Below are 10,284 nucleotides of genomic sequence, written 5' to 3'. Positions count from 1 at the left end.
GGAAAGAGTGGGGTGACCTGCTGCCAGGCGAGAGGAGTCTGTGCTGAGAAAGGGATTATTTTAATGAAAAGGGGTGTCTACAAAGTGGGAAAAAGATCCCAGAAAGGACAGCGTATGAGGGAAGAGTCCAAAGGGTCAGTTTCCCTGACAGTAGCTTCAGGCATTAAAGGCTCCATGATGGAAAAGTGCTGGCAAAGCAATTAACTGTACATAACTAAGGTTCCAGCCATTAGAGTTTTGAAGACTATGTATTTCTTTCGAAGCTGGATGCACTGTGATTTTCTCATGTGATTTTAGAAAAAAAGTTCATTTATCATCTCTGTATCCAATGTGGGGCTTGAACGCCTGTAACCCCAAGATCAAGAGTCACATGCTCCACCGACTGAGACAGCCAGGTGCCCCTTAACATGTGATTTTTTTTTTAAGATTTTATTTATTTATTTGAGAGAAAGAGAGAATGTATGCAAGAGCTGGGGGAGAGGAGGCAGAGGGGGAGGGAGACGGAAAGAATCCCAAGCAGACTCTGCTCTAAGTATGAAGCCCGACCTGGGGCTTGAACTCATAACCCTGAGGTCATGATCTGAGCTTAACCAACTTAGCCACCTACCATGTGCTTTTAATGGGAAAGAGTTAAATACACTGTGCTATCTTCAAGCCCTCAGCACTGCTGAAGCCAATGGTAATGGCAATTATTATTTTCAGAAAATAACATACTTTGGTTTTAAAATACGGTATGAAAATAAATGCTTTAAAGGATACGACTTCTGTAAAAAAAAAAAAAAGATATGACTGAAAGGTTGAAAGTAATATTCAACAAGTGTAAACTTTTAGGGAAATATACTGACAGCCCATATATCTACATCGACAAAGAATACAACTCATTACCTTCACACTTCATATTACAAATTTTGTGCTAGCATCAGATGATATATTATTTTATTTTCTTTACATAAATTGAGGAAGAAACATACAATCAGATCCAAATATATTACAAGGCATTTAGGGAGGTGTGTTTTGTTGCCCCACAGAAAAGTATCTGAAATCGACCTTCAAAATTGAAATAAACTTATTTAAAAGCACTATCCCGGCTCTTTTCTTGTTTAGGATATATCCTGTTTTTCACAGCAATATCAGTAAACGGATTTGAAATTCTGTCTTACGTGGTTAACATTCCAGATGTTCCAAAAAATCATACTCAACACATTCTTCTAGTTGTTTCAAGACCCTTGGGCTATCTGTGACAGGAAACTCCAAGACCGGAGGTCCTTGGGTATCAGCAGGCAGTTTACTCTGGGTTTTAAAAGCACAACTGAGAGTCTGGAAGAATGGCACCAGTTGCCTGATGCTGGAAACAGAATGCTGGCGCAGAAGGGGGAATTCATTCTTCATGGTGATCTCATCAGAACTGCCAATTTCCTGCAAAAAACAAACAACAACAAAAAAACACCACCCAACCCTGTAAAGATGATACAGCTTTGTTAAGTGTTAGAGATGCAAGTGAGGTACACGCGGGCTGCAAACCTAAGCAGTGGGTTCTTTAGGAACATTCACTACCAGTACTCATGGCAGTTTCCAAATGAACTCAAATGCTGGTCTTCAACTGACATTTTCCACCCCAGCCAGGCTCCAGACATTTTTCCTACAGGCCTGTCCTCAGCATAATAAAGGGACTCTGTGTATAAAACTTCCACGGATCCCGATCCTGTCATCCAGGATGATTACCTCGGCAACTGGGATGAGAAAGTGACATAAAAATGAGAAAGTAAAGATGGGATTTCTACCACCTCCAAGTTTTAACACTCGGATCAAAGAACTTTAGAAAATTATTCAAAGTCATTCAAGTCAAGCGGCGCGTGAAGGACTTCTCTCACTGCCTAGATTTGTCCCTTCTGCCACAAATATAAATTGCAAAAAGGAAGACATTTACCCCATATTTTAGTTTTAGAAGTTCCAGAATCCTAACAGTGTGGGGTTTGCATTCTTGGTGACTCTCCTCAAGATCCGACAGGAAGGCAGGGCCCTCTGTGTTCACTTCTGGAACAAATGCCCACCTGTAACTGGACACAAAAACAACAAAACCTTTTTTGGCTCAGAGCCAACTTCAAAAAGATTTTTAAACAGTTTTCTTGAGATACAACTCACACACCATACGATTCACCCTCCTGAAGTGTATAATTTAGGAGCCTTTCGTTTATTTGCAGAATTGTCTACCCATCACCATAATCAACTTTAGGATGTTTTCATCACTCATGAAGAAGCGCTGCTCCCTTTACCTATCAGCCCTCCATCCCTTACGTCCGCTTCGTCTAGGCCACCACCCATCTATTTTCTGTCTCTGCATATTTTCTTTTGTTTTGTTTTTTTTAAAGATTTTATTTATTTATTTGTCAGGGATAGAGGAAGAGAGAGAGCGAGCGAGCACAGGCAGAGAGGCCTGGAGAGGCAGAGGAAGAAGCAGGCTCCCTGCCGAGCAAGGAGCCCGATGTGGGACTCGATCCCAGGACGCTGGGATCATGACCTGAGCCGAAGGCAGCCGCTTAACCAACTGAGCCACCCAGTCCCTCTGCATATTTTCTTATTGGGGACAGTCATATAAGCAGAATCACAGAACACGTGGTTCTTTGTGACTCCCGTCTTTCGCTTCCCATGATGCTGCCAAGGTCCGTCCATGCTGCAAGGACACGTCCGTACTTCATCTCTTTTTATTGCTGAATATTTCATTGTATAAATACTTTTTTTTTTTTTAAAGATTTTATTTATTTATTTGACAGAGAGAGAGATCACAAATAGGCAGAGAGACAGGTAGAGAGAGAGATGAGGAGAAGCAGGCTCCCTGCTGAACAGAGAGCCCAATGCGGGACTCGATCCCAGGCCCCTGGGATCATGACCTGAGACGAAGGTAGAGGCTTAACCCACTGAGCCACCCAGGCGCCCCCACTGTATGAATACTTATACATCGATGGACTTTAGATTTTCTCCACTTTTTGCTTATTACTGCCATGCATACTCCTATATATCAGAACCCACTTAAAAAAAAATCTTTCTTCCTTACAGCAGGTTTAGGTTCACAACACAATTGCCTGGAAAGTCCAAAGACTTCCGAACTAGCAAAAGCCCCAACAGCCTCCACCAGAATGGTACGTCTGTAACCATCGGGAAACTGACATTGACTCACTGTTATCACCCAAAGTCCCGAGTTCAACTTAGGCCTCACTCTTGGTGCACATTCTCTGGATGTAGATAAATGTCATGACACGTAGCCACTGTTAAGAGTATCAAATAGGGTGCCTGGGTGGCTCAGTGGGTTAAAGCCTCTGTCTTCAGCTCAGGTCATGATCCCAGGGTCCTGGGTTCGAGCCCCACATCGGGCTCTCTGCTCATCAGGGAGCCTGCTTCCTCCTCTCTCTCTGCCTGCCTCTCTGCCTACTTGTGATCTCTGTCTGTCAAATAAATAAATAAAATCTTAAAAAAAAAAAAAAAAGAGTATCAAATAAAGTAGTTTCCCAGTCCTAAAAACCATCTGTGTTCTGATTCCCTCTCTTATAACCCCTGACCACCTTTTCACTGTCTTCACAGTTTTGCCTTTTCCAGAATGCCACAGAGTTGGAATCATACAGTCTACAGCTATTTCAGATTGGCTTCTTTCACTCTGTAGTCTGTAGTCTGCTGTAAAGAAGAATCCACATTGTAACCACAAACATTTCTATATGATTACTCTCTCTAGGGGGATAGGACAGAGAGAAGTGGCATCTGGGGCCGGGCATGAAATTAACCATATGAGCAGCTGTGTTAAGCCTACAGGAAATGTAAGCCAACAGACGCAAAGTGAGCTGGAGACAGTGTTCCATCTATTTAATTAGAAACAAACGGATAATGAAATCTACACAAATGCAGTGAGGACCACCATTCCCCAACTCTTATTTTTTTGTTTTTAAAGATTTTATTTATTTGACAGAGATCACAAGTAGAGAGAGGGGCAAGGGGAGGAAGAAGCAGGCTCCCTGCCTAGCAGAGAGCTCAATGCGGGACTTGATCCAAGGACCCTGAGATCATGACCTGAGCCGAAGGCAGAGGCTTCAACCCACTGAGCCACCCAGGCAGCCCCCACTTCTTGTTTTATAAACACTCAGTAGTGAAACCCCCTGAACAACCACCCCCCACACACTCCCCGAAACCCATCCATAAACACTACCATGAGCCAAATTCAGGAAACCGCAGGTGCTGTGAGCACTCTGAAACCTGGTCTTCTCCTCAGCCATTAGAAACCACTACCGGGGCTTCCCATACACGGGTCACAACAAAGTAAAAGTGCTGACAAGGAAAGTCACCATTTCAAAGAGGACACATGGTCTTATCTGACTTACATTTGAAATAACGGCATCTTGTCAGGTGGAAAAGAAAGTGCTGTGTCCAGGAATTTGCAAGCTGATAAATATAAGACCAGTTCACTCGGGGGTATCTCCCCCACGGAGGGCCCATTTCCATCGGCAACTGAAACTTTCATTCTGTTGATTTTATTGCTGTTTCTATAAATTTGCAAAGAAACTCTTGTTACAAATTTGTTCACATACGCTGTAGTCCATCTGCCTGTGCAAGGTCCTTAAGGAGCCCTTTTCCTTTAAGAAATGGTCAAATAGCGGGTCCCTTCCCAAGTACTTCGAGAAAATAACATGGAGTGTTAGATAACCGAGCATCACAAAGTGATGTGCACCACTCACGGATGCACACAGACCCTCGCACAACTCACCTCAACGATTCATCATCGTCTCTCAGATCTTCTTCAAGCTGTATGAATATCTGAATCTTCAAAAGAAAACATAAATACAATTTACTATTTGAGAGAGATTAAACCGAGCTTAATGTTTAGAATGTATATGGCTGGGGCGCCTGGGTGGCTCAGTCAGTTAGGCATCTGCCTTCGGCTCAGGTCATGATCCCAGGGTTCTGGGATCGAGCCCCGAGTTGGGCTCCTTGCTCAGCAGGGTGCCTGGTTCTGCCTCTGCTCACTGTTCTCCCTGCTTATGCTCTCTCTCTTCATTTCTTTCTGACAAATAAGTAAAATCTTAAAAAAAAATAACAAAGCAAAAATATCAGCAACATGAGAAGATAACCTACAGAATGGGGGAAAATATTTACAAACCAAATATCTGATAAGAGGTCAACATCCAAAATATATTTAAAAAGTCATACAACTCAATAACAAAAAAGCAAATAAATTAATGTAAAAATGGGCAAAGGACTTGAATAGACATTTTTCCAAAGAAGATATCATGGCCCACAGGTCCAGGAAAAGATGCTCTGCATTATTAACCATCAGGGAAATGCAAGACAAACAAACAAACAAAACCCCAGTAAGATATCACCTCACCCCTGTCAGAATGGCTAGCATCAGAAAGCCGAGAAATGACAAGTGTTGGTGAGGATGTGGAGAAAAAGGAACATTTGTGCACCGTGGGCGGGAATGCAAACTGGTGTAACCGCCTTGGGAAGGAGGTTCCTCAAAAAATTTAAAATGGAACTATGCTATGATCCTGCGATTACACTTCTGGGAATGTATCAGAAGGAAAGGCAAACACCGTGTTGACGAGATATCTGCCTCCTCATGTTCACTGCAGTGTTAGTTATAAGACATGGGAAAAACCCAAGTGTCTACTGATGGATGAATGGATAAAGAAAATGTTGTAGATTCTAGAGTATAATATTATTCAGCTATAAAAAAGGAGGAAACCTGCTGTTTGGAACCACATGGATGAGCCTTGACAACATTATAATAAGTGAAATATATTAGACAAAGACAAATACCACATAATCTAATTTATATGTAGAATCTTAAAAACAAACACACCAAATTCATAGGAAAAGAGATCAGATTTGTGGTTATCAAAGGCAGGTGTGGGGGAGGGGAAATGGGATGAAGGTGGTCGAAAAGCACGAGCTTTCATTTTAAGATGAGTTAAGTACCAGGGCATCATATCCAACATGACGCCAATAGTTAAACTGCCGTGGGGTATATATAAAATAATTAAAAGTAAATCTTAAGAGTTCTTATCATAAGGAAGAAACATGTTTTTCTTTTCCTCTTTTTATATCTATGAGATGATCGAGGTTAGCTAAACTTACAGTGGTCATCATTTCTCCATATATGGAGTTATATATTACTGTATGTCAATTATATCTTGGTAAAACTGGAAAAAAACAGTTTAAAAAACAGCAAATAATATCAAACAATTTAAAGCAGTGGGAATAAGCTGATGGTTAAAAGATCAAATATGATTACAGAAGATAAAATATTCTCTATTTAACTAAAACCTATGTGCTACCAACTTGAAAATTTTCATATGAATTTAGATATAGATGAAATAGTACATTATTCCTGAAAGAGAATTTTGAAAATATTCCTAAATATGTGTTCAGAATCTTAAAACATATCTTTATGACTAATTTATAATTAAATGTGAGTAAGGAAGAACTAAAATGTGTGGAGTATTTCAGAAATGCTGCTCTTAAAAGCCTACCCACAAACTTATAATGCTTTCTGAGATTAATGGTTGTTAATAGCCTTCTAAACAGCACTAAGCTTTTAATATTAAATATTTTTTTGAAGATTTTATTTATGTGATGGAGAGAGGAGAGCTCAAGCAGGGGGAGAGGCAGGCAAAGGGAGAGGGAGAAGCAGACTCCCCGCTGAGCTACGGGGCTCCATCCCAGGACCCCGGGGTTCATGACGTGAGCCAAAGGCAGATGCTCAATGGACTGAGCCACCCTCAACCTTAAATATATCCCTATAAGATTCGGCTTCAAAGAAACTCACAACATAGATACAGTGAGCCTGTTATGGAAATCTATTATCAGTGAATGTGAATATCTGGCTAGGAAGTTCTTCAACGGAAATATGAGGGATTTAGGAAGGATAATTTTTTTTTTTTTAAAGATTTTATTTATTTATTTATTTGACAGAGAGAGACCACAAGTAGGCAGAGAGGCAGGCAGAGAGAGAGAGGAGGAAGCAGGCTCCCTGCTGAGCAGAGAGCCCGATGTGGGACTTGATCCCAGGACCCTGAGATCATGACCTGAGCCGAAGGCAGTGGCTTAACCCACTGAGCCACCCAGGCGCCCAGGAAGGATAATTTTTGATTAGGAATCTTTAGTTATGTGAATTCGTGGTATGGTATGGTAGGTCAAGGTATGTGATGGTAATATTTCCAGTCATGGGTGTAAACTCTATAACTTAGAACTTAAAGGATTAATCTGCAGATTATGTAAATAACGTCACTATAAATTACAGTTCACACCAGTAGCTCAGAGACATGATGACCTGACGTCTTCCCTCTAATTTGCTTTTGACTTCACTTGAGATGGCCCCTCCAACCAGATACTGGGAGGGCAAGCATTACCAGAAGATGATCTGACTCTCTTTTCACCCTAGAGGCACTAGATCTGAAAGAGCTCGCCTAGGAACTTTCCTTACCATAGTAGCAGGAAGATAGTAACTTACAGAGATTTTTACGTTTCTTGAATTTTACCTTCTTGACCTGTCCAATGGAAGTCAGTTGGTAACGTGTACATAGTTACTCACTGTGCCTTAAAGTTTTATACTTTGTTTATACAAACTACAAAATTTCCCAGGGATGCATTAAATGGCTTTGTCTCAAAACAAATACCCTATTTAACCAAGAGCTGACGATGTGCTACCAGCTTGGCTGAAAATGTTGCAGATAAAATTAAGATATAAATGAAACAGTATATTAATCCTGAAAAAAAGCAAAAACAAAACAAAAACAAAAACAAAAAAAACCTGCTTCAGCCCTGCTTCCAAGAGTAAAATATTTGTACTTACTAATTCAGAGACCATTATGGGCCACAGTGAAGTCAGATGTTGGGGAGATATTCTTAGCAGCAAAACTCTGAAAAAAAGAAACATCTGAGCAGCAACTATGGATGTCTGTCCAACTCTGAGATTGTCTGTCAGGCGTTCTAAGGAAAGAAGATTTTCAAGATGTCACACAAATATGCAGTTTGAGGTTTCTCACTAGACAAAGAAAAAAAAAAAAACAAAACTGTATCTGTTTTGACCTTTAACAACAATGCAGCCTAAGAAATGGGTGCTGGGAGAATGTTTCTGCCGGCTCGTTGACCAGCAGCCCTCTGCTTTATGAAGTGAAGCGGTTCGTGGTAAGGGGAGTGAACCAACTGCGCTTCTGCCCCTGCCACAGCTGACCAGAAAGACATCAACCTCTGACTTAGCCTGGAAATCCACTGGATGACCAATGGCCACTAAATGCTCTTCTGAGAATATGAAATATAAGACCCAAGAACCACAGAAGGTCCTTGGTGAGTGATGGTGTTCTAGAATCACAGAGGCTGGCTGGCCACTGACATCGTATCTGGGAGTGAGGAGTGGGAAGTGGAGTGAGTGAATGAAAGGGAGAGGTATTCAGTGAAGTTGGTATTTCATGGCCAAGACTTCTTAAAAACTTGAATTCCTGTAGGAGAAGAAGGTGTGAGTTCCTCTAGCCCCTAATAGTCTTCCCCACTTCTCCATGGAAGTAATTGTTTGCAGAAAGTGATTTCCCCCCTGCCATGATAATTTAAGGTTTCTTAGGAACATGATAAAATTGCTACAGCAAACAGCTGAACTACTGTCATGTTAGTTACGATTAAACTATTTATGTAAGCTAGCTTAAATAGGTTTTTACGTCTTGCTTTTAAAAATACTCTTGACTTGGGTGCCTGGGTGGCTCAGTGGGTTAAAGCCTCTACCTTTGGCTCAGGTCATGATCTCAGGGTCCTGGGATCGAGCCCCGAATTGGGCTCTCTGCTCAGCAGGGAGCCTGCTTCCACCCCTCTCTGCCTGCCTCTCTGCCTACTTGTGATCTCTGCCTGTCAAATCAATAAATAAAATCTTAAAAAAAAAAAAAAACAACTCTTGGCCGGGGTGCCTGGCGGGCTCAATCAGTACAGTATGTGACTTTTGATCTCAGGGTTTAAGTTTAAGCTGCATATTGGGGGTAGGGATTACTTAAATAGAAAGAAAAAAACACTCTTGACCAAATGAAGGATCAAGCATAACTCAGACACTTGACAGATATATTGGCATTTTTTGCTTTTAAAATTCTTTTCAAATAATCTCTACGCCCAACATGGATCTTGAACTCGAGATCCCAAGATCAAGAGTCACACATTCTACTGGCTCAGTTAGTAGAATTTTTTAAAGAGTGGCATTTTTTTCAAAGATTTTATTTATTAATTTGACAGAGAGAAATCACAAGTAGATGGAGAGGCAGGCAGAGAGAGAGAGAGGGAAGCAGGCTCCCTGCTGAGCTGAGAGCCCGATGCAGGACTCGATCCCAGGACCCTGAGATCATGACCTGAGCCGAAGGCAGTGGCCTAACCCACTGAGCCACCCAGGCACCCAAGAGTGGCATTTTTAAAGAGTGCTTTGGGTTTCTGGTTCTGGATGAGATGGAATAAACAGATTACATCCTATTTCTCTAATAGCAATTAAAAAAAATAAACTGGAACAAAAATACATAAACTGCATCAGAAAACTGAAAAGCGAGGGGAAGGTGACCGGACCGGCTAGGATCCGTGGGACTTAAGCAATGACCTGAAGGTGAGTTCCCGAGGGTTTTTAATTTTTTTTTTTTTTTTTTTTTTAGATTTTATTTATTTATTTGACAGAGAGAAATCACAAGTAGATGGAGAGGCAGGCATAGAGAGAGAGGGAAGCAGGCTCTCTGCTCAGCAGAGAGCCCGATGCGGGACTCGATCCCAGGACTCTGAGATCATGACCTGAGCCGAAGGCAGCGGCTTAACCCACTGAGCCACCCAGGCGCCCAGGAGGGTTTTTAATTTTTTATTTTCTTCTGGGCTAGGCACTTGAGGAGATGGTAAGCTGAACACCAAAGTTTCAACCTGAATGAGAAAAGCCATCAAAAGACACAAATACAGAGATGGTAACAGAGGTTTATCAGGAAAGGATTTCAAAAAGATGTGGTCTAAAAATATTCCAATAATCAATTACGGACATTTGAAACAAATAGAAAATGTCAGCAAAGAAATAGGAGCTACAAAGAAGCGCCAGATGGAAATTTTAGAACTAAAAAGTAAAATAAAATCACTTTACTAGAAAAACCCTCAGTGGTGGGCTCAACAGCACACTGGAGATGACAGAGGAAAGAGGGAATTTGAAGACGGAATCTGTGGAAATTACTGAAACTGAACAAAAGAAAGAAAAAAAAAAGTGAGGGGAATTAAACGAGCAGGCTTAGGGACCAGTGGACA

General features: G+C 41.3%; 1 protein-coding gene across 8 annotated transcripts in view; it reads right to left on the bottom strand.

Moving 5' to 3' along the window:
• Nucleotides 1-919: 919 nt before the first annotated feature.
• The window catches only part of DOP1B (DOP1 leucine zipper like protein B), a 108,510-nt gene continuing 99,145 nt past the window's right edge, over nt 920-10,284 (bottom strand). For 6 of the 8 annotated variants that reach the window (XM_059164686.1, XM_059164688.1, XM_059164689.1 and 3 more), the window contains 5 exons: nt 7,838-7,974; nt 4,748-4,803; nt 4,365-4,526; nt 1,928-2,057; nt 920-1,416 (listed from right to left, as the gene is read on the bottom strand). In XM_059164686.1, the coding sequence (XP_059020669.1) occupies nt 1,165-1,416; nt 1,928-2,057; nt 4,365-4,526; nt 4,748-4,803; nt 7,838-7,974 (737 nt within the window). In that variant the 3' untranslated portion in view covers nt 920-1,164. Of the gene's footprint in view, nt 1,731-1,927; nt 2,058-4,364; nt 4,527-4,747; nt 4,804-7,837; nt 7,975-10,284 lie in introns of those variants that run through there. The other 2 variants (XM_059164691.1, XR_009351223.1) reach the window with 2 other exon arrangements.

This window comes from Mustela lutreola, chromosome 2, assembly GCF_030435805.1.
Source record: "Mustela lutreola isolate mMusLut2 chromosome 2, mMusLut2.pri, whole genome shotgun sequence".
NCBI classification, from domain to species: Eukaryota; Metazoa; Chordata; class Mammalia; order Carnivora; family Mustelidae; genus Mustela; species Mustela lutreola.
The sequence above is the reverse complement of the archived record's forward strand: the minus strand, read 5'-3'. Positions and strand labels throughout refer to the sequence as shown.